Here is a 24,952-nt window from a genome sequence, read left to right on the forward strand (position 1 = left end):
CACAGACTTTTACTGTCATATCGCTTTGTCTTTTCTCTGTGTACTGTTTTAATTTTGTTCTGTTTTCTTCTCTGGTTGACAAATCGTCTTCTGAAACTACTCCTCCATCAACTCATTTATCTCCACTACTTCTGGTGAATGCTGCTTTTTGCTTACACTTTTAGTGAATATATGTTATCTTCCTTATTCAGTCTTTATTGGTTTTTCATTTCATATTGAAAATATCAATGGTATATAGATGTTTACTGTTTACTGGCAGTAACTTCTTGATAACAAGTTTTCATATGAAGCAAAAATGAAAATCATTAGGCATATCACAGTGAAAATGACTGTCTGTGTATTAAGGGACATGGAGGAGATTTAGAATACTGAGCTGGACTAACTTTTGTCTGATTATTTTGCCATCTGAGTTTGCCATGACTTGACAAACTGCTCATGTGATCTTCATATAGGCAGCTGGGGTTGTGAAAGTGACAAGATCACGTCATGCCGCCGCAGAAGGCAGACAAGAATGGAAAGAGCTCCGGTGTCGGAGGCTTCATCGCGGCTCTCCCAGCAGACCCAATCGACAATGCTGCCCTAGCGGACATTGAGACGGAGGAGGGGGTGGAGCTTGTTCCCGAAATAACCTACAGGGACCTGAAGAGCAAAAAGGGCATCAAAAAATATGTTGACCCCCTGAAAGTCTTCATCCCAATCAGGAAAAAGCCAAAGTAAGTCAATATGTCCCATAACTCTTTCATATTTTATTCCTTGTCTTGTAAATGTGTGCATCTAATTTCATGACTCTGAATACTGAATATTTTTTTTCTTTTTGTTACTTTGTGCTACAGTTTTTTTGTAAGAACACAATTTGATGTTTAGTTTAGTGCATGCAGTTGTTAATAATTGCATTGAAAATCTGAACTTTTTTTCCTTTGAAATTTTCTGATATATTTGATGTGTGAAAACACACATGCATTCACTTAGATATGATTCCAGTAAGAGTGTGAATCATTGAACAAAGGAATTATCACAAGTGAGCTGTGACCTTTGTCACAATCACAGGAAATGTCAAGTTTACAACATGTCTATAAAAATCACCATCAAGATAGATGAGGTAGTGAAGTTTTTACAGCAGCTTTGTTTTCATTGAGACAGCAAGCAAAATGAAAAAAAAAAGCTTATGTACTCATATAATATTCAATATGACGGTTTTGGCAGGTTGTAATTTTGTGTTCTACTATCACTTCTGTTGTGTTACTGACATTTTGTAAACTTTTGAGACAGTGATTCTGGACTTATGATTTCAATTATTGTTTATTATATATCAATGCATTTATGATATGATTCATGCTATAGAAAGGGAATAACATCTTTTCAAGTCTGAGATAGACTATGTAGGGAATCACTTCAGCAAAAATTTATTATCCAGAGATTTCTGAAAATGTCAGTTTACTGTTGATAAGAGTGGTCATAGAAAATGGTGATTTATTCCATCACAGTAAGTGAAAAGTTGTTGTTTGTCATCATCACAAAACAACTCAGAGTCTCAGACAATTGGCAATGACACAAAACTCATTATGTAAAGATTGGAAACAAGAATCTACTTCTGTGAGAGACTAAATGCGGTAAATTACCCGAGTTCTCTTCAATCGTAAGCGCTCATCAAAACTCTGTTAAGGACCAAAATATAGTGAAGTTGTCTTTAATTTAGATGGCAAACACACAGCATGAGATAACTACAAGGCAAGACAGGCAAAGTTGAAACAAACAAAACAAAATTCAGGTTCACCAAGTCACCTCATGGCTGAAATGTGTCAAAGATTTCCTCTATAACTCTTCGTTGCCATCGGCAGCTTGTTTGTGTGTAAAGCTGATATCATTTTGAGATGATAGTTCAGAAGGGTTAACTTTTTTGAGACAGAGACTCGCCCAGTCCAGAAGTTACAAGGCTTTCTTAATAGTTTCTAATCAGTACGCACTCTATCAGGAAATGCAAATAGGAGTTTAGTTTATAAGTAGCTGGCTTGGTAAACAGCCCCTGATAGTACAACCAGTTAAGCCTCAAGTAGAGTATTTGGCCAAAGGTCGGCTTTAGCAGCCACAACTAGCCTTCTTAAACACATAGTTTCCCATTGTTGGTTTTTCTGAAGTGTTTTATGATGTAATTTTGTTTTAACACAGTCTGGTGGTAAATTGCTGAATAGACCACAGGCCAAACTAGATTAGTGTGAAAATTTAGTTTCCATGAACTGACAAGTTTATAGGCAGTGAAGTCCAAGAGTGAAACAACAGATGTGTGTTTTGTTTAGGTTTTTCTTTGAACCAGCACAGCATTGCAGGACTGTCCAATTTTAGTACAAGTCCTACACTGTAAATGCAGACAAATACATCGAAATCACCTGATGTTATTTGAGTGACATGAAGATTGAGGTGCATGAACAGCCAGTTAGTATTGTAAAGTTGTTACCCCCCTCATTGTCTCTTTATAAATAAATCCTCACCACATTGTTCTGTATTCTTAAGTAGTGAAATTATTGATGTTCTAGGTATTATACCAAAGCTAGAGTGATTCAAGCAAAGTTTTACTCTCCTTCTGTTGATTTCTCAGTTGCATTCTAATTTGGATTATTATAGTTTGGCTTGTGATATCTATACAGTAAGAACTTCTGAGAGTGTCATTTCAGAGTTGAACCAAATGCCTGACTTCCATCATTCAATCTACACTAATCTTAATATCAAACACTCTCCCCCTCCCTCCCCCAATCCTTCCACTGCCCCCCTCCCCATCTTCTACTTCATTTTGGAAAGAAGTGCACGAAAAATCAAATCAAAAGTATATAAAGTATTGGAAAACATGTTGCCATACAGTCTCCTCATAGGAGACAAGAAGTGGTCAAATGTTGCATTATGAGGGGTAGGAGATTTTACGGCAGCTTAGGGGTGAGGTTTGGTCATGATGCCAAGTTAGTCATAATCTTTCACATTCTAGGAGCCGCTGAAAAATACTGGTAATATAGAGGCATGGTACCGTGCAAATATTGAAAAATGAAGTCATAATGTGTTTGCTTTAAATGTCCCCTTATGACAGCATCCGTCAAGGAATGTTAGGCATGACTGTTATCTAGTGACACAGAGGGTGTTGGAAAGGAGAGGACTCATCAGAAAAAAGAAAATGTTGTCTCTGATTTATCTGACAAGTTTGTTTAAAAGGCATTGCAGAGCACAAATGCATACACAGTAGGTAAAATAAAATTAAAAAAGACTACAAACAAGCCTGATTAAAAACAATTAATATGTAGTTGTATTTTTCTCTTCATACAGCTTTTTTCATTTTCATTGCGGACTTTTGCTTCTTTGACTTATGCAAAAGCAAAAGATTAAAAAAAAATAAAAAATGTAAATATCCAAAACTAAATAAGTTGTGTGTACTGGCAATGGCACTCAGTTTTGATATCTTTTGTTTTGTAAAACAAGTTTTTACTGGACGTTGTCCAAAATCATATGGGAAGTGTAATGGTAGAATTATCTTTCCCTGAAGAATGTAGTAAATATTAACCAGCAGTCAGAAATGACATATTGATCAAAATGAATGTGTTCTACTTAAGATATCCCTTTCTTTTGACTGATGTCTCATGCACACATGTACTCATACACCTATTAAGTGTTTACATACTTTCTGTAAATCATTTGAAGGTGTCAACTTGTGGACATTTTTTTTTTAATGGCACTCAACATGTGAAACAGCTCAGTTTAGACAAAAATATTTGCTAGTAATAGTGAACACTGGTTTCAGATGGCAGTTACTAATTTGGAATGAATGCTCTATGGAAATACACCAAGAGATATTGACTTAAAAATGTCCTTCTGTCTTTTCACCCCTCAGAGAAGAGACCTACTCCCCCCTCGATCATTATGGACTGTTCTCATTTCTCACCGTCAACTGGATGACATCCATGTTTGTTCAGTCCATCAAGAATGCTCTGAAATTTGAGGACATTCCTGATAACTCTGAGCTGGACACTGGATACCTCAATGGGCTGAGGTGAGAACAAGACATGCAGTCTTTGAGCATGATATATGTTACGTCTTTCATTGGCAGCGACAATGGAAGTTTCAATCATATAAAATTCCTTGACAATTAAATCACATGTCATGTTTGACTTTATTAATAAATTAAAGAATGTTTGTTTTAGCAGTCTATCTAGATAAGCAGTGTGTGTTAATGTTGTGATTAGTTGACAGATTTACCTCTTTATATTGTAATTTGTATATCACTCTCTCTTTAATATTCATATACACAAAGTTTTCTTCTCTTTCTTAAGATCTTTACAAACAAGTGTATGTATGTGCATACATAGATAAATATACATACACGCACACACGTATATACACTTGCACATATCACAATTGCAGCTATATATGAAAATGTGTCTGAGCAAAACAGGTTTTACATGTATTACAGAATTGACTGAGAAGACTTCAGTGTAGTGACACTGACACTGTGGACATTTTGCATGTGTATATATAGTATATGTATAGTTTTATAAGTTGATAATAAATTGCCTCATGTGATATGTTTCTCTTAGTGTTGTGAAACTGCAAAGATGAAACTAAAGGCTAATAATAAATTCTTTCTAAGTTTACTCCTTCATTTTGTTCTAGTTATAGGCTAACTGTCATTCGTTTCACTTTATTCTTAGTCTCTTTCTCTTTTTCACTCATGCGCAGATTTGAAAAGATGTGGAATGAGGAGGTTGCGCGAAAGGGACAAGAGAAAGCCAGCATGGGGCGGGTAGCGATGAAGTTTGTTAGGACTCGACTGATCATCATTGTCACAGCCCTTCTCTTTTATGCTGCCTGCCTCATCACCATATCAGTGAGTGAAGTGCACTTTTAATGGTATACCTAAGGTGAACACAAGAATTCTTATCATATTAGACAGCGTCTAATCTTTTTGAGGGAAAAAAAAGGTGTTTATGTATCAATACATGTAGAAGGAACTTAACTTGTTGAAGGTTAGTCCCGAGTATATGAGGGCAGTTGTCTCTGGGATATGTTTGTTATAACAACATCAGCTTATTTTGAAGGGGTTAAGACTTGCTCTGAAGCTTGGCATACATCATTTGCCTGTACAGTCATCATATGGTGAGTCCAAAGGGATTGGAGAAATCATTAGACATACCTAAATTTTGACTTTCACGATAAAATTAACACACATTTATCTATTCATCTGCATACAATTTTTTTTTAATAGGCAATTTTTCAAATATTTTGCGGTTGACTATTTGCCGGACTTTAATCTAAAAAAACCCCGAACGAACGAAAATCGCTGAATATTTTGATTCATGACACTTTTATGAAGACTTACTTCTATCCATGCTGTACATTGATAACATTGTCTGTAAGGGGATAGTTGTGTGACATTGGTCTTGAGTTATCTTGAATTTGTAGAGGAATGAGATGTCATTGTTATGTCCAACTGTACATATGCACACATAGAGTTTTTCTGTTGTCATTATCAATACTTGTATGATCAGTGTCATCATTTCATAAGATCATGATGCTGAAGTCATTAAAAAAAAAGGAATTCAGGTAAAAATGAATAGATGCAGATAATTGATTTGTCGATTTTGATAAGTGAGTTTGTGTGTGTGTGTGTGTGTGTGTTTGTCTGTCTCCTTTCAGTCAAATATGAATGCATATAAGCATATCATAATTTGAAATTGATTGAAATTTTAGGATTATGTTCACATTCTCGTCTGCACCTACACTTAAAACCACAGGCAGTCCTAGTTCAGGCTTTGCTGAATTTCACCGACGACCACTTAGCTCCAGATTCAGATGGTTACATCATCGTCTGTTGCATTCTGGGAGTCAACTTCATCCGGGTCATCAGTGATGTCACATTTTGGATGACTAGCATGCGTACAGCGACCCGACTCCGTAGCGGTATCCTTTCTTTCGTCTTCAAGAAGATTGCACGCCTCCGCAACCTCCAAGACCGGAGTGTTGGAGAGGTTGGTATCTTAAAAATTATCTTACACTCATTTGTGTGCTGGCGTGTGTGTGTGTGTGTGTGTGTGTGTGTGTGTGTGTGTACACTTACAGATGAGAGCTGGTAGATATGTAGTCTTTTTCATCAATTTGGACTGATTTCACTCCAAATGCTGATATTCTGTACTTCCAATGTTGATATTTTGCATTCGGAATCAAAGATAACACATTCTTGATTTCTCAAAGTATTTTTGTTCAACCATGTGCCAGTACAGCTGTGTGAGTGATTTTCGTATTGTGTGTGGATACAGTACCAAATTTTGATTTAGTTATTCATTTATTTTTTATTTCCAAAATCTTTGATAATGTTCATGAAAACAAAAATGGCCAGTTAGTAGTGAGGGGATTTCTTCTGTCTTGGAAATAATTTTTTGATATTGTATTCAGCCAGGCTTTTCATTTTCTAGTTGGACTAATCATGTCACCAAACTGTTTTTAGTAGATACTTAATGTGAACTATTTTGTAAAGCAAAATGCTATTGACCTCTTATTGGTATTTTAGTATAAATGTATGATAAATTCAAGTTTTAGTGCACTCATGGTAAATGCTCTTGATTTCTGTAATTCTTGTTCTATAATCACAATCTCCCATGTCATCATGTTTCATCATTTCAAACCAAAAAACTCGACAGATTGTGAACATCTGTGCCAATGACAGCCAGCGTCTCTTTGACGTCTGTGTCTATGGTAACTTCCTCCTGACTGCCATCATCCTCATCCTGGCCATCCTGGTTGCTGCTTCTCTAATCGTCGGCTGGGCGGCCATCGCTGGAGTTCTCCTCACCTTCATCTTCTTCTGGCCTCTCCAGGTAATAATCAGATAAAAAGACGACAAAACTTGAACCTCCATACCTAAACTCTTGCCGTGTGCAGACACAAGTCCATGCTAACTTGGTTATTGTTAGCAGGTTACCAGTTTGTTAGGTCATTAACTTTTTCTCCTACCATCAACCTCAGTAGTTTGATCACCATGGCCTGCCTGTCATTTGATCATAATGCTCAAAGTTCTAGATTTTACATGGCACATTAACAGATATTTTGTGGCTTCGCTGGAAAATCTACTGAAGATGTGAAAAATGGTTGGAATCATTAAATCCCAGCTTTTCTGTACAGCCAAAGATTAAGTACTGAAAGTTATGCGCCAAATTGAGCTGTCAAGAGGGAATGCATGTAAGGTAATCTTCATCTGAACAGCTATTCGAAGATTGCTGTAAATTTGTCTGCAGAAATGCATAAAATCATTTTTGATATGTCAAGCTGTGAGCTGTTTGTATTTGATGTATGTGATTTATGTAATTGTTACTGTTTGAAATGACACATATTCCACACTTTATATACTGTTACATGTACAGTGTAGCTGTGATGTTCACCCTGTCTTACCTGCTACTGTTCTATTTTCTTAACATTGCCTGAGAGATATTAACAAGATTTCTCTCCTTCTCTCACAGATGATCTTTGGTAAGATCACCTCCATGCTCCGTGATCGCTGTATCTCAGTCACTGATGAACGCGTCCAGAAGATGAACGAAGTTCTGACGTACGTCAAGCTGATCAAGATGTATGCCTGGGAAGTTCCTTTCTCGAAGGCTGTGTCTGGTAAGATTTTCCCCCAATAACAAATTCTGCATTTTTTTTTCTACATGAAAAATTCATGTTTGATTCCACAAAGATGTGAAGTGAACAAACAAGTGAACAAACATCCTTTTCTTCATTGAAAGAAAATACAAGATACAAACAGAATGAAAATCTATTTATTGTTATTCTCTTTTTGAATGAGGAAAGTTGAATCTCTCAGATACATTCAGTATCATACAGGCAGTGATGAGGGAGATGTATAAATCTTTCATTTTATTATGGCTGCCAGAAATAGAAAGTAGCAGTCAACTTGACACGTAGAAATCTGTAAACTTTAAACTGTTAATGTAGTTGTAAATCTACTCAGACTTATGAGAGACGTGTGGTGTACTTATAGAAGTGTTGGTAAGCTTCCAGTGAGTTATGCACCGAGGTGAAATGAAAACGACTAGACTATGTTTCCTCCTTCTGTCTCTCACTGACAGCCATCAGGAATCTGGAGCGTTCTCTGCTGGAGAAAGCCGGCTACATGCAGAGTTTTAGTCTTTCTATTTCACCAATCACTCCAAACATTGCCACCGTACTCACCATCGTTATCTACCTGTCTTCAAACTACACCGAACCACTCACGTCTACAAAGGTATTCTTTTCATCAAATTGCCAAAGAACACATGATTGAATAGTCTGATATGATGGCAGCCTTTTTTCTGTACTATTTCTTCTTTGTCATGCAATTACTTTAAATCATTATTTTCCATAAATATACTCCCTTGTGTACTCTTGATGATACATAGGATTAGATAATTTTGTCAAATAATGATGAGTACTTTTCATTGTATGAGCTTATCAATTATCCTTTATTTTTTCTCCATCCTTGATTTGTCTGTGATCATTTCTCTGTTGTTGAGCATTTTCCTGGAATTAACATAGATTATGGTGAAAAAAAGGAGGAATATCTAGTAAAATTATTCACTATAATCACATGATTTGTTGTCATCTAGGCATTCACCTTGGTGGCAATCTTGAACACGTTGAGGGCTGTGATTGGTCCCACACCTTGGGCCATCCGTTCTCTGGCTGAGGCAAACATCGCTCTTGGTAGACTGAAGGTGAGAGTGTGTTAAGTCTAGACAGTTCTCCAATGAGCATGTATTATGTTCAAGCTAAACTAATCAAATGTAGTGACATCCAACAATCACATGGGAACAAGTCCTATAAGTTTATGCATGTGTTTATGGTACTAAAGGCATTCATTCTTAGACCCAAAGGCCATCATAATACAGGTCAGGATTAGAAGTACATCGATAGTTTAGTAAACTGTTGTATGTTGTACTCTATTTGTCAATACTTTAGACGAGTGACCTAAAATGAATGATGAAGCAAAGTCTTGTCCCAGAACTGACAGTGAACTTGAGGGGAAAGAAATCATATGAAATAGACAAATGATCAAATCTTCTGGGAATAGTTTCTTCAGATTCCAGATCAGTAGGATAACAAATCATAACAAATAAAATGAAATCATAATGTCTTGTTCTTTCCACAGAGTATGAGACTCCTAAACATCTTGCCTAGGAATGACAAATATGCCATCATATTACAACAAATAAAATGAAATCATAATGTTTTGTTCTTTCCACAGAGTGTGTTTGTGATGGATGAACAGAGACCTCTAGACACCTTGCCTAGGAATGACAAATATGCTGTCATCATCCGTAATGGAGTCTTTGCCTGGGACAGACTGGAGACAGGAGACCTAGAGGAGGAGGAGGAGGAGGAGATCAAACTAAATGGTGCAGCTAACAACAATGCACCCAAAGTGTCTTATGTCAAGACCAGAGAGGTTAACATGCAGGTCAGTCCAACTGATATCTCTTTTGCAACTACCGTAAAAGTAGACATTTTTGCGGTGTGGAAATTTCTGTGCATTTTACGCAACCAGAAGCCGGCGCGAAACTAAAAGCACACAAATATTTTTGCATGACATATGTTCCAGCAGTTAATGTCCCGATTCCACAGAATTAAATAACACACGAAATTCATCTTACCTGGCTGAGTGCAAAAACTAGTTTTGCTTCTTCAAATAATGAGAAGTAAGTTCCAGGATCTCCTGGACAGCTGAACATATAAAAGAGTGGAAGTGGGAGATCATAATACTTTCATGGATAGTGTATAATATGAAATATGTATCTCTTCTATGAGAACATATGAAATGATATCTCTCTCTCTCTTCTATGAGAACATATGAAATAATAACGCTTTCTCTCTCTTCTATGAGAACATATGAAATAATATATCTCTCTCTCTCTTCTATGAGAACATATGAAATAATATTTCTCTTTCTCTCTCTTCTATGAGAACATATGAAATAATATCTTAATATCTTTCTCTCTCTCCTCCTCCAGGTTGACTTGGATGCTGATGAGGAAGGAGAGACAGGTCAGAAGACCAAATCAGCCATCACCATCATCGAGCCCCAGAAATCAGCAAAACAGAACGGTGATATTCAGGAGACTCGTCGTTTCAGCATGGCCATGAAGCCACTCAACTTGGCAGAGGCAGGACTGGACTCCATCGCTGTCGACAAACTTGTCCAGAAGAGCAAGATCCACCCGCGGCAAAAGGTTACAGATGACAAAATCTCTCGCGTCCTCTTTGACATCAACTTTGGTCTTGAGAAGGTATGATCGTCATCCTTTGATTTAAGATATATTTCTAAACAGAATACAAATAAAAAGATGTTGAAAAGATTTATGATGTATGTATTAAATTGATATTATCTCAATAGTGATTATTTTTACAGTATAGATTCCTTGGGGATATATCTCATTTCAGCTTGTCTATATTTAAGTTCACACAAATACTTGACCTGGGATGTAAACATCTAATGGATTAGATTGTCATAGCTCTTTCAATATTCTTTCATCATTAGTTCCATTCCAACATTTTGTGAACATAGCAAAGTACACTGTGTCTTCATACATAATGGCTCATACTTTGTTTTTGTCATGTGCCCAAATGAGCCCTACCAGATGTCATCTGTAATGTGATGATGTTTGCTGTAATCACCATGGTAACTGGGGTATCATCATCAACTAGGAAATGTTGTTAAGGAAGATAATAGAGTTCAAAGTGATAGGGTGTTTGTTTGTTTTTTTAAGTGACAAAGAGGCATTAATTTCAGAACTCATGTAGGGTATTTCAAAAAAAGGTGATGAAGAGGCACTAATTTCTCAAACTCTTTTGACCGCTCCAGGGTAAACTGACCGGTGTCTGTGGGTCAGTGGGCGCAGGCAAGACCTCCCTCATCTCAGCTATTCTTGGTCAGATGCACAACGTCGAGGGAGACAACTGCATCCAGGGATCCTTTGCCTACGCTGCTCAGGAAGCCTGGATCTTTAACGCCACAGTGAAGAACAACATCCTCTTTGGTATGCCGTTTGATGAAGACAAGTATGACAGGGTTATCACAGCCTGCTCTCTCAAGCCTGACTTGGCCATTCTTCCCATGGGAGACCAAACCGAGGTTAGTTTGAGTGCATTTCATGAAGGCTTGGTCTGACTCTTAGTTCAAGTCCTGAGGGTTGATTTTCTCAAGTGTACAATGTACAAGTGTGATGATAAGTTTCTGTAACGTGTTGAGAACGAGTCCCGAATATACTGGGCAAGTGTCTTTAGGCAATGCGTGTTGCAGCGAAATCAGCCCGTTCACAATGGGTTAAGAAACATCTTCTATGTTAGAGGACCATGTGCATGCATGTAACCTAGATATGTGTGGTAGGCCTATAAGGAATATAAATTGACAGGTTAATGGTGATTATATGCATATCACAACCAGCGTTCAATGAGTATATAAGTAGCGTCTGAGTGATATATTCCAGATTTAATGTTTTAGAATCTTTTGTAGAGACCTGACAGTTGTCATGATCCTACATTTCAAGTGGAGAGTGCATATAGAAACTGATGTATAGTCATAGAATGAGTATCTTGGTGATCTTACAGATTGGAGAACGTGGAATCAACATGAGTGGAGGCCAGAAGCAACGTATCAGTCTAGCGAGGGCGCTGTACGCAGACCGAGACATATACCTCCTGGACGACCCTCTTAGTGCTGTTGATGCTCACGTTGGTCTTCACATTTTTACTCACTGCATCAATGGCGCCCTCAAGGGCAAGACTGTTCTCTTTGTCACTCATCAGCTGCAGGTAAGGAAAGATCATGTCAGAAATCCTTCATTTTATGACATAAATGGTATCCCGGGGTACCAAATAAAAAATCAGCCATTTTGTTGAATTATTAATTTTTTTAGAAAGGTTGTACCCTGGGTGCCAAAAAGAGGAAATTATTTTGGTGCTGGAGCTAGCGCGCGCTAGCCACTGCACTGCACTGCACTAAAGCACACGCTAGTGGTATCGCAGCTTCCACGCACGCATAGTATAACATGCAGTGGCATGGGAATGCTACATGTATGTACACGCACGCACAGTGCCTGCATGTTTCTCTGGCTGTCCTCGAGTGGACGTGAGGTGGCGCTACACAACGTGGTTACCCGGGGTACTACAGTACACCGGGGTAACGCGTGATGCATCATTTTATGAGACATCACTGAAGCAAAGTGTTCATTGATTCTTGTCTTCAGGTCAGACATAGTTGTGATGTTTGTTGAAATACTCTTAGAAAGCATATGAATAGATAGATAAAAAAGGCACAAGATTGGATAGATAGATAAATGGCTAGATAGACGGACAGACATACACAGACTGACTGAGAGGTAGAGAGATGGAGAGATTTCTATATATTAATCTTGATTACTGGAAAGAGATATGTTGTGATGTAACTCTGTCATCACTTGTTGATATTTCTTCATATCATGATAAAATGTTGATTTTGCCATCGAGAAATGCATGTCATAACATTTAGAGTTTGCAGGTTTGGTAAGTTTTTTTAAAAAGCATTTCAAACCCTTTGATTTTTGTCCAACCAGTATTTGAAAGACTGTGATATCGTCATGACAATGATGGATGGCCGCATCGTGGAGCGTGGTCACCATGATGACCTAATGGCTGTAGATGGTGTGTATGCGAACCTGATCCGTACATTCCACTCCAAGCAAGAGGGAGAGGAAGCCGACTTGGAGAATATCGATGCCGACGAGAAGATGCCAGAACAAGACCATGAGACATTGGGTGAGAGACGAGAGAGAGCGCTGTCACAGCTCAGCTCTCGGTCTAGGACTTCAAGCTTCATTTCAGAGGTAGCTGAGCCAGAAGTGGAACAGTCTCCTACAACTGATGGTAAGCTTGAAGACATCCATCCCAAGCCATCACAAATGAGGCATGAGGGAGATATATATCTTTATTTGTATCTCAATATAAATCCCCAAAACAGTGGACGAGGGGTGAATATGAGACAGGAAAAATACTATAACTTCCTATTTTCTGATATGACAATGCCATATACTGACATTGCTTAAACTTTGTTGCTCTTACATGAAGTGAAACCAAACATTTGTAATAGGTAAAAGAAGCTTCCTTATATATCATAGTAACTGTAAGTAGAACTCAACATTATGCTATATGCCACAATGCTTGTACTATCTGAAAGAGATTTATCACTTTGCCTATTCTCATTTTAGTATATACTCTAAAAGTATTAGCACTGTGGTACTTTATAGTTCAGTTTCAATATTTTTCAGTTCAATCCATTCATTTCATAAAATCGCATATATGAATATTTACAGAGATGTGTGGGTCAAAGGAAAAAATGACACAAAAGCCTTGGGGCTTGGAAATTGAGATTTCCTGTACAATACAGTTCAAAATCAAAGTTGTTAATAAACATATTATACATGTACATGTAGTGTCAAAGTATACATTTAAAAAAAAAATCTTAATTCAGATGACTTCAGAATGTTAATTAGTACTTCATGTTGGCATTCATCTGTATAAGATATCATTATTTATGATCAATGTTTGTGATGTGTGTTGCAGGTCAGCTGATCTCTACTGAAGAAAGAAGTAATGCTTCCGTTGGTTGGGGAACGTATGCTACCTACCTCAAGTCCATGGGAGGCTACCACATGGGACTTCTCGTCCTCTTCTGTTTCATCCTGATGTTTGGTTCCATCACTCTCAATAATATGTATCTGTCCTACTGGCTCAACCAAGGCAATGGAGTAAGTTTTCCCTCTCCCCACTCATCCCCTTCACTTTCTTCTTGCTGTAGGCCTAGATCTCAGACTAGCATGCTATATGCTATATTACACCAAAGATGCTCCTTATTTTCATGCTGTTAAGTTGGTGTGTATGGTACCTGTAGTAATCTGAGTGATAAAAAGGAAATCACATTCTCAGGTCATACTCTTTGCCATCTTGACTGTTTCAAGCCCATTGTAGGGTACAACAAGACCATGTTATTTGATTTGATTTTTTGATTTGATTTGATTTATTTCTGCCTTTTTCCAAATCACACATAACAAAAGAATACACATATTTAGAAATTAACATTACACGACACACAAGCAAGCATACTGTCTTACAAATTAATTCAAAGTACATATATAAACACACACACTATGAACATGACAGTATTCAATGTATAAGACGTGTATCATATCATTCACAAAAAAAAAAAAAAATGTTCAGAGGCGAATCGTTGAATCAACAGCTGTAGATTATGTAAATAATAATTGATTATTCATTCAGAGTATATCATGTCGTTCCAATAGATGAATTTCAGATAAAAGATATAACAGAGGGGGATTTGAATAAATTGATTTTTAAAATTAAAAATTTTTGGTTATTATAATAACAGAAAAGCAGGAGACCACAATCATAAGCAGCAGCTTGACATGGATCGAGGCCTCGGGGTAAACTCGAGACTTAAAATCGATTTGCATATCTGTATGACGGACGTGTCTACAAAATAGAATCAATAGTCAAATCCAAAATATTGTAGTAATTTATTAAGTCAAAAATAAAAGGAAAATTCAAAATAGTTATCGTTTATTTGTTATCAATAGGCATTCTTTAGTATAATACTGTGCTGAGGTGAGTGTTATGCTGTGCTGTGCTGTGCTGTGCTGTTCGAGCTGTGTATGCGATGAGATACAATTTTGTTAATTTAATGTTTGGGTATATTATCACCTCAAAATCAAATTGTGCATGTAAGTTGTAATTAGGTTCAGTTACCAGCCACTCTCATTTGTTTGATATTGCTATAACTGCTTGACAGTTGTTTGGCATTGATTGCTGTACCTTTATTGTATACACACACTTGCACAAACACACACACTCACACGCACGAACACACTCATGCTTATAGGTAAATAATATGCTTTATCACCATTTTGGAAATCCACCTATGATTCTATTATGTCTTGTTAACTTTGTAATTGATCTGCCATTCTCACTTTTATCCAATGAAATTGCAATTTCCCATTCAATTATTTTGTACGTTTGTTTCTATCGAAACCAAAAGTGGGAAATAAATGTAAACACCATGGCAGGCACCACATTTTAAAAAGTGGGAAGGGCAGGCCCAGTTTATATTTCTGGTACCATTTTCAGGTTTCATCAGCTAACAAGGAGGCCTTCCTCCAGGTTTCATCGGCCTGGCAGATAAAAAAAAATGACGTCTGGTACAACTTCCAATCAGCTTTCAATCAACATCGACTAACAAGCAAAACAAACAAAGCTTAACCACATTTTTTTTCTGGTGTCACTTCTGGATAAAAATAAAGGTACGGGGGCCCAAGTGGTTAGACCCTATGTGTTCCTATATATGCAAAAAAGTCCACTCGCCCCTCGATTGTCATATACATTATACAACAATACATGCGAACACATAATTATATCGTGTTATCAGATGAAGTCAGGATTGTGTTGTCCTAGTTACATCCTGATAAAAGATGATAAACATAAACCGAAAAAAAGAATGGGTGATGACATTTCTGTCTGTTTTCTTCCTGGTTTGTAGACCGACGCAAATGGTGATATTGGATTGAATCCTGATGTTCAGAGATACCAACTCATCTATGGTCTGTCTCTGATTGTTATCATGCTCTTTGGTGCCTTCAAGAGTCTCGTCTTCATGAAGGTCAGTTTCCTCTTTTCTTCCATTCTCATTCTTTCTTTCTTTTTTGAGAGGAATATGATTAGTTTTTTGCTAAATCTTTCTCCTCCCCTCATGATGTTCATTCACAAATACCCTCATCTTGGAGAGAATTATTTTGCAGTTAAATGCTTCTTTCAAGATAACCTTTTTAAAAGAAATTATGTTTGCAATACTGTCCATACACCTTCTGGTCAACACATTTTTATTCAAATTAAATGAAGTATAAAAGTGTTTCAAATTCACCAATTTCTAATATTAGTTGAATAGCCTTGTTGATGGTGATCTGTGAAGCAATTACAGTGAAGAAAGAAATTTACTTTCATAGATGCAACAGCAGAACAGAAAAAGCAGCAAAATTCACATCATTCTGATATTAGTTATAACTAGAAGCTGATTTGAACATTAGTAACAGCTATGACATTTGACTTCTCCAACAGGTGACTCTGAAAGCGGCGTCTCACATGCATGACACCGTGTTCGTTAACGTTTTCCGCTCTCCAATGAGCTTCTTTGACACCACTCCAACTGGTCGTATTCTGAACAGATTCTCCAAAGATTTGGATGAAGGTATGTACAAAACATGAATAAATCTTTATGTTAATTTGTAAGTGTTTTCCTCTTTAACAAAAAATGAATCAGTGAGTATTCAAATTTGAGACTGTATATTTGTAAGCTGAAGACACCAGGAAAATCTTGGTTGCTATATAGTGCCTAACTTGCTAATGAATGTCTATTAAACACAGCATAGGATCACTATTGATCACAATCTAAAGACCAAGTTTTAACTGGAAATTGAATTATCATAATATCTACTGATTGTCATTGTTCAATATATTTTCCAATGGAAAATATGTCTTAGTCTTATGTCTGTCTGTACTCTTACATTGTATTCTACTAAGTTTTGATGTGTGCATCCAAACAATTAACACTTATTGATCAATACTTACCTTGCCTATAAGCACAGTTTCATGATCTATGTTGCCTAATATGTCATAGTTTCAAACCCTTTCTAAAGCCTAAATGTTAATTTCTCTCCTCAGTCGATGTCCTCCTGCCTTTCAACCTGGAACTCTTCCTCCAGAACTGTTTCTTGGTCTCCTTCGCTCTCATCGTTATCATCATCTGCTTCCCCATCTTCCTTGCTGCTGTCATTCCGATCTTCTTCATCTTCCTCATCATCTTGCGTTACTACCGGAAGGGTATCCGTGATCTCAAGCGGATAGAGAACATCACACGTTCCCCCTGGTTCTCCCACATCTCTGCCACCGTCCAGGGTCTCTCCACCATCCACGCCTACGACAAGACCGAAGAGTTTATCGCCAGATTCCGCACTCTCCTTGATGGCAACGCCCTACCCTACATGTTCTTCAGGATGGCGGCACGCTGGGCTGGTGTTCGTCTCGAGCTGCTCGTCGTCCTCCTTGCTTTCCTCTGCCACATTCTGGTGGTCATCTACCATGGCGACATTGACTCCTCTCTTGCTGGTCTTGCTGTGTCCTACACCATCCAAGTGAGCTCTCTTTCCCTCTCTTGATATCTTCCCCTTTTCTCTCAGTCTTGAAGTCCATTTTTTGCAATCTGATTGATGAGATTTCTTTACTCATGTGACAATGACAGTATCAAATATAGTTCCATGACGTTTGTTCCTGCGACAATTGTTCCCCTGAAATATATGCATGCTGAGCTGATCATAAGTTCCACCCACAACCATAGCCCTAACCCTAATCCTAATCCTCACATCAAACTAAACCTAAAATCCTATCACAACCCTGACCCTACCCCTAAGTCCTTGGAGGAAATAAGACCAGAGCAATTGTAGCAGGAGCAGATGTCATTTTTCCCATCAAGTACAAATTATACACCAATAGTTTTTAATTTGAAAGTAACTCTCTGTTTATCATATGTACGAATTTGTCATTGATTTTCTTTATCATGAAAAATAATGACTGTATACCAGATTTGTAGAACTTGTGGGAATGTAAGGATTCCAGAGTTTGAAAAATCAAACCTTCACCAAGTTGTTAGGTTCTGATTTATCATGTAATATTGAGATGATACAATTATATGTGTTGAATGTTTGTCTCTCCAGTTGACAGGAATGTTCCAGATGTTGGTGTTGATGGCGTCAGAGACAGAAGCCAGATTCACATCAGTGGAAAGAATCCAGAGCTACATGAAGGTTAGTGATATTAATTACCACATCAGACCAGATTAAATCTCTTTGGTACTAAACAAAATACGATACATCAAGAGACATTATTTAATTCGTACTATGCATATGTATATATAAAAAATACTATTATGTTTTCTTCAGTTTGTTACTCATCACATTTTGCAATTATTACAAAATATTTTATGCTTATACATTGTATATAATTTTCTCTGTTTATTTCATGGAAATAAAAATAAATTTGAACTTGAACTTGAACTTGAATTGTTGATTTTAGAATTATATGTACTGATGCAATAGGATAATATCTACATGTGTGCAAAAAGTGTGGAATGTCCCTATGTAATTCAGATTTTGGCCATGTCGGCTATTTATTTGTCATGCAGGATTCTTGAATATGCATGTATTAAAACAAAACAGGAACAAATAGGAAACATATTTATTTCTTTGTGAACTTTGTACAAAGCAGATGTTTGAAAATTTAGTTACACACCGCTCAGGAAAAGACAATATGATCCTGTGGGAATGCTATTTCCGTGTTGTTGATGGTTGTGGTGGTGCTTACGTAAGTAGGCCTATGCCTGCAGTTTAAGAAGCAACTGCAAAACAACTGTCTCTGCAGTATAAAACATGATTTTGATTCTTTTGTGTGTTTTTTTTTTTCAGAATTTGGCGGCGGAAGCTCCTCGTGTCATCAAGAACAACCGCCCAGAGAAAGGATGGCCCACGCAGGGAAAGATCGAGTTCAACAACTTCAAGATGCGCTACAGGGAAGGGCTCCCTCTTGTGTTGAAGGGTGTCAAAATGGTTATCAAACCCATGGAGAAGATTGGCATTGTGGGAAGGACAGGATCAGGTGTGTAAAGTTACCCCAAGACTGACTCTGTTTTACCATCTACGTTGTAGCTGATGATGAATTGTAGCTTTACATAGAGTTAATGACAATTGCAACTTTACATGTGCTTGTTTGTGGGCTTCATTATTTTTTTCTTTTTATAGAATTATTGGGGGTTGATTTATTTAAAATTGTTTACCTCATCTAGCTGAGTAATATCAGGATAATTGATTTGCTTTCATGATACAAATGCATCTATGATAAGTGGTATTTGGTGCATCTGAAAATGACATCATGCAAAACGTTGTATCATCCAGTATCACAGAATTAGATGTATAAGGGCCTACTGTGTCTTATATTGTAGAATTGGTGTTGATATTGGATATCTAAGTGCTCATATCAACACATACCAACACTTAGTATTTTAGGTGGAGTAAAATTTAAAATCACTATTGCTACATCTCGTCATTCTGGATAATTCCATACGAAAGGAGGAAAAGCTCTTTATTGATTTTTGTGCCTTATTTTTTCAGGTAAATCCACTCTTGGTGTTGCACTCTTCAGACTGGTAGAGGGCGCTAGTGGAGATATTGTCATTGATGGTGTTCCCATAGCTAAGATTGGTCTCCATGATCTTCGCTCCAAGCTAGCCATCATTCCACAGGATCCTGTACTCTTTATAGGAACTGTGAGGTGAGTATTAGATAGAGTCTGCTCAGTAATGGTCCTGTGTCTAACTAAGGACCATTAACCTCATCTAAAACTTCAATGCTAGTCTCTCTCTCTCTTTCTTCTCCATCTTTGTCTTTCCCACTGTATCTTTCATGTGACAATCTCTATATGTCATTGGAATATCCAAAGCTGATTTCTACATTATCCTTCTCTTTATTAATCAGTTATATGCTTGTTAACGTCTCGTACGTGATGTGCATGATGAAAATACAGTAGATGGATAGATAGATATGTACATGTAGGTAAATAGAGAGACAAAGAGAAAGATAGATAAGAAATAGATAGATAGATAGATAGATAGATAGATAGATAGATAGATAGATAGACAGGTAGATAGCCACCCTTTAAGATATTGAAAGTAGCTTGATTTTCACTTGTTAATACTCTCATTGTCTGCCTTTCTCTGTCCCAGATACAACCTGGATCCTTTCCGGGAGCACACTGACAAGGAGCTGTGGGAGGCCCTAGAGAGGTCTTATATGAAGGATAAGGTAAGGAAAAATGAATAATGAGTTTCCATAGCAACCCATCATGCCTATTTATCATCTTAATTGATTTGCCTATTTTACCTCTGATTCATATGGTGTATTCACCAACCTGCCCACATTACTATAAATGTGAGTCTTGAAAAATGTGAAGGATTGTGTGTTTGTGTGATTTAGAAAATGACATAGGGTCAGATATGGATGACTGTCATGATTGTCTATCCAGTTCCCTAATCAATAGACTCTCATATATCCACTGCCCTTGTAAAACTCTCCCAATGTAAACAGTGAATCCATTACAGTGCACTTCCGTTATAACAAACACGGTTCATAATGAAACTCTCATTACAATGAAGTGAAAATCAGGCCCTAGCATTATCATCTCTATATCTTCATGTGCTTTACTGTTTGGCTGAAAAGAAATTCTGATGTAGCGAAAGAAAAGCACTGGTCCCAAGGACTTTGTTTTGATGGGAGTACACTGTACTAGATGAACATGTGTGCAAACACTATGGTTCAGTAGTCCATTCATACATAACTTTATAAATTTTTAGTATGTACTGTTGCTGTTCCAGTCTGTATTGTGCCTTGGGTAACTCACTAAACTTGAATTGGCGCATTACAAGTTATTGACGTCGTCATCATCATCATCATCATTTGTGATGTAAACAATATTTCAGTGTCTTCTATCCTGTAATCACTGATGTTTGGTATCCATGGTGATGTGTTGATGGAAGAGAGTAATGAATTGTTTGTCTCCTTGCCCATAAGATCCGTCAACTGGAGAGTGGCCTTGATGCCCCAGTGACTGAAGGAGGCGATAACTTTTCAGTGGGAGAGAGACAGTTGATGTGTATGGCCAGAGCTCTCCTCAGGAACAGCAAGGTCAGTCTTCTGTCATTATTATTTTCACTAACTCTCTCAATGGTTACCATGGTTTGCATTCATAAAGAATATTGAAGGAAAAATCTCAGTATTAAGCACAGTTCCAGCATGTCTGTCCCTTTATCAGAGGTGGCAGTTCAGGATGTCTTTTCTTCTTAAAAAAAGTACAAGAAATATATATTTGATATGATTGTTTTTTCTGAAAATTGATTTAGCATACTTTTGCATACTAGATATGTGTCATATTGTCTGAAAATTTTGTCTGAAAATTGATTTTACATACTTTTAAATACTAGATATGTGTCATTTTCAAAATTTTCAACCATATCATAATTTTTGCCTTGTAAATATGTCGTTTTCTGTGCATCAGTTTGAATTTCGAATGCAGAGGTTTGCAGTCATGCATTTTTGTGCTTCTCCAGATATGTGGTCATATAAACAATTTCTCTGCTTATTTTTCTTATGGCTTGTGACCAACTTGGAGTCAATCAAAGCTCATATCCAATCTTTCCTTTCCTCACAATTCAGATTGTAGCCTTCTACACAAAGACTATAACGCTCAGGCTGCAAAGTCTGAAATGAACTAAATGACCAATCATCAAGGCAATCATAAGCTAATACACTCTTCATCTTAATAACTAGACATCCATGCTTTTACCACATTGGGAGCCCAGTAATTTTGATGACAAATTTGTAGTTGAAATTTATATACTTTGTCAGTTTCATTTGCTTTAAATAACATCAAAGTTTTAATAGCAGGGTTTGGTTTTGGGGATTACTGAAAAAACATTCACATTGCTCTATCAGATGAGCTTCACAAACATAATGACCCTAACACAATAACTGTTAATCTTTGACACTCCCAATTTTGACTGTGTCCTTTGGCCGTTTCTTGTCAGGTGAAAACTTATTATTTTTATATTGAACTCATGTTTGTCTCTCTCACAGATCTTGATGCTGGACGAAGCCACGGCAGCCATTGATACAGAGACTGATTCTCTGATCCAGACCACCATCAGACAGGAGTTCAAGGATTGCACCATGCTGACCATCGCCCATCGTCTTAACACCATCTTGGACTCAGACAAGGTCCTCGTCATGGATGATGGAAAGGTATGATTAGCAACGCATAGATCAATTCTAATCAGTTCAGTTCAATTCAATTCAGTTCAGTTCAGTTCAGTTCAGTTCAATTCAATTCAATTCAATTCAATTCAATTCTGTTCGATTCTATTGTCCTTTTCTGATTTTTTTTTTTTTTTTTTTAGTCTGCATGCCTACATAGAATACATTCCTATAAGACACAGGTATAGCACAGAAGCAAATACATGTAGGAATACAAGAGATATAAGATAGTAGAATATTATATCTATTTCACTATTTGAGTACCTTGTGTCATAGGAATTGCTCCTGCAGGGGTTGATACATGTACATTCCTAAGGAGCTAGAGTATATGAAGGTGTACATGTATGGTGCCATACCATTGAATCTCTTTTCAACAAAGGTTGAGTTCATATTTTACATTTTATGCCTGTAATACTGCTTTACAGTACTATTTATATATTTTTCAGTTTACATCACACCCAAATTTTATTGAATCTACAGTCCAGACTGATAAAAAGATAGAGTCAAAGGCTATGTTGTTACATAGTGATTAGTACAATTTACAAATGATTTTTTTTTTTTTTTTACTTGTGTCATCAGGTTGCTGAGTTTGATAAGCCGAGTGCCCTCCTAGCCAATCCAAACTCTGTGTTCAGTGGGATGGTGGCTGCTGCTGAGTCTGCTGCCAATCGCTAAATGACCTCAAGCAATCTGCTTTCCTGCAGACAAGAACATTCTGGAAGCAATCTGCTTTCCAGCAGACAAGAACATTCTGGAAGCCTGGATGGGAATTCATGCAGATTTTCTATATAACCCTTTGTGTGCCTTGAGTTCTGATTGACACAGAAATCCCCATAGCATTGTACACACTGTCCAAAACCCCTGGTACAGAAAGGGTTAAGATGGTGTCCAGCAAGGTGTACAGATCTCCAGTATCCTCAGCTCTGTATTCTATCTCTTACAGAGTTGAGACCAGAGGGCGTTCTACTTCCTCTACAGTCAAGATTTGACATCTGCTTGCAGAAGTTTTTTTTATTTTCTTTGGTCTTTTGAATATGTGGCAAAAGTCTAAGGAGATTTATCCATTGCAGAAGTTCAACAAAGTATGTGATTGATATCATGTTATGATATTTACACAAAGAGAAATTACTTCCAAAAAGGTGGATAATGAGTCTTATGTTAGATTAACATTTGAATTGGAGTTCATTTGTGAGAATGAGTAAATTGTCTGAATTTGAGGCAGTGTTTCCGTCAAACTTTGTAGGATTAGATTGTCTAAGAAGGTGAGCTTCTTGCTCCTATATCAAATCTCATTAAGAAGTTTTGATGAAGTAGTCAAAGTTCTGAGAAAAAAAAAGGACCCATCGTCAGAGTTTATCAGCATCTGTTGCTGTGAATCTTTTTCATCTGATACCTCATTGTCTAATTTTTGCTGTCATTGTATTTTTATATCAAGATGCTGAGGATTGATGTTGAAACTTTGGAAGTTCAGATATTGATGTTGAAACTTTGGAAGTTCAGATCTTGATGTAGATAATATGGAGGAAAAATTATGTATTTGCAACCATAGGGTCTCTTGTTTATAACGTACCATGAGTTGTGACGGTATCTATTTATATTAAAGCGAGTGAATTTGAAAGTTGCGAGACATGTTGAACAGACTTCAAGATATTGTTTTCATTTTTAGCACGTATTCAGTGGAAATTACATCTTGCAGTGAGAGCTGTATATAGGAAAAATTTTAAATATATATTTTAAAAGCAATGTGCATTGTCAAGTTGTTTGTGACAGACATTGTAATTTTCTGGCAGAAGATTTATGATGAACTATTTTTTGTATACCCAGGCACATTGAAATTTGATATACTCCTGTTCTTCCAGCCATGTTGCAGTAATAGTTGACTGTAAAACAAAAACAAAAAACAAAACAAAAAAAAGTGCATGTGCATTTTAATGGCATGAATTTCACGAGAGCCATGATTTTCCAAAATTAAAATTCACATAAAAGTTCTTGTCTGCACTATATACACTGAATGCAAGTGATAATTCATGAAAATTTTATGCCGCAAAAAAATGGCCATGGGCTCCAATTCATGAAAATTTCATGCTGCAAATATTTCTTGTTTTACAATATATTTTTCTCCTATGCAGAGAAATTGCATTGTAGCATGTTCTTGTATGTATGACTGAAGTGTTGATTTTCAGGAAAAATAAAGAAAAACTACACTTGAAATAGTATTGAAGTGGTTAGTTTTGCTTGTCAGATTGTAGCAGTGTTTGCAAGTCAGAGTTTTATTAAATACAGGTCTGTGCATAATACAAACAGGAGTTCTGGGGTTATTTGTATTCAAGCCATTTGAGAAGGATGGCTTTACAACACAAGTTTAGAGTTCCTGTCTTTCTATTGAGTATAAGATATCCATCTATGTTCAATGTAGCATGTTTGGAGAATTATCTTTTGTCTAATACAAGCAGGTGATATACAGTATATCACCTAGTTGCTTTACGTACTTGTTTAGTAACTGCACATAGATAACGTGTGTACAGGTGTATGTGTGTTTAACTGAAACTGAGACAGCAAGAAATGGTTAACAGGCAGTATTCCCAAATAAAACTTGTTACTTCTTCTCCATACCCTAATAGGCTTATACAAAGAGTTCATAGTTCTGGCCATATGGTATAATTCAGAGAAAACATGTTCATGAGCTGTACACAAGGTTAGGGAAGTATTCTATCGAGGAGCAGAAGTGATTCCACTGTTTATTGCATCAAGACTCGCTGTGTTCATGGATATTGTTTCACACGTACTAAGACTGTTCGATGCTGGTCTTTCTGATTTATTTGATTACAATATGCAATATTTCCGCAGTTTTTGAAAGAGAGCATCTATTTTCTGTATAAAGGAATGGTCATGCTACTACCTTTGATAGATTGTAAATTCTAGAGCAAAGTGATGGTCTCCAACTTTCATTGTTGTGATTACAATATGAGGAAAAATGTTTTGTACATTGTAAA

The 24,952-nt window shown here is 36.9% G+C and overlaps 1 protein-coding gene across 1 annotated transcript in view; it reads left to right on the plus strand.

Annotated features, from left to right (window-relative positions):
- The window catches only part of LOC140244638 (ATP-binding cassette sub-family C member 5-like), a 28,321-nt gene extending 4,742 nt beyond the window's left edge, over positions 1–23,579 (plus strand). Inside the window, exons 3-26 of the mRNA XM_072324258.1 lie at positions 453–713; positions 3,869–4,027; positions 4,714–4,861; positions 5,769–6,002; positions 6,672–6,848; positions 7,488–7,635; positions 8,100–8,254; positions 8,616–8,723; positions 9,254–9,466; positions 10,017–10,292; positions 10,868–11,137; positions 11,614–11,817; positions 12,597–12,906; positions 13,603–13,787; positions 15,590–15,709; positions 16,165–16,294; positions 16,768–17,237; positions 17,817–17,906; positions 18,564–18,753; positions 19,266–19,425; positions 19,877–19,955; positions 20,721–20,834; positions 21,783–21,947; positions 22,539–23,579. Of these exons, the coding sequence (XP_072180359.1) occupies positions 487–713; positions 3,869–4,027; positions 4,714–4,861; positions 5,769–6,002; positions 6,672–6,848; positions 7,488–7,635; positions 8,100–8,254; positions 8,616–8,723; positions 9,254–9,466; positions 10,017–10,292; positions 10,868–11,137; positions 11,614–11,817; positions 12,597–12,906; positions 13,603–13,787; positions 15,590–15,709; positions 16,165–16,294; positions 16,768–17,237; positions 17,817–17,906; positions 18,564–18,753; positions 19,266–19,425; positions 19,877–19,955; positions 20,721–20,834; positions 21,783–21,947; positions 22,539–22,634 (4,428 nt within the window). The 5' untranslated portion in view covers positions 453–486 and the 3' untranslated portion in view covers positions 22,635–23,579. The remainder of the gene's footprint in view (positions 1–452; positions 714–3,868; positions 4,028–4,713; positions 4,862–5,768; positions 6,003–6,671; positions 6,849–7,487; positions 7,636–8,099; positions 8,255–8,615; positions 8,724–9,253; positions 9,467–10,016; positions 10,293–10,867; positions 11,138–11,613; positions 11,818–12,596; positions 12,907–13,602; positions 13,788–15,589; positions 15,710–16,164; positions 16,295–16,767; positions 17,238–17,816; positions 17,907–18,563; positions 18,754–19,265; positions 19,426–19,876; positions 19,956–20,720; positions 20,835–21,782; positions 21,948–22,538) is intronic.
- The last annotated feature ends 1,373 nt before the right edge of the window (positions 23,580–24,952 follow it).

Source organism: Diadema setosum, chromosome 21, assembly GCF_964275005.1.
Source record: "Diadema setosum chromosome 21, eeDiaSeto1, whole genome shotgun sequence".
In the NCBI taxonomy this organism is placed as follows: Eukaryota; Metazoa; Echinodermata; class Echinoidea; order Diadematoida; family Diadematidae; genus Diadema; species Diadema setosum.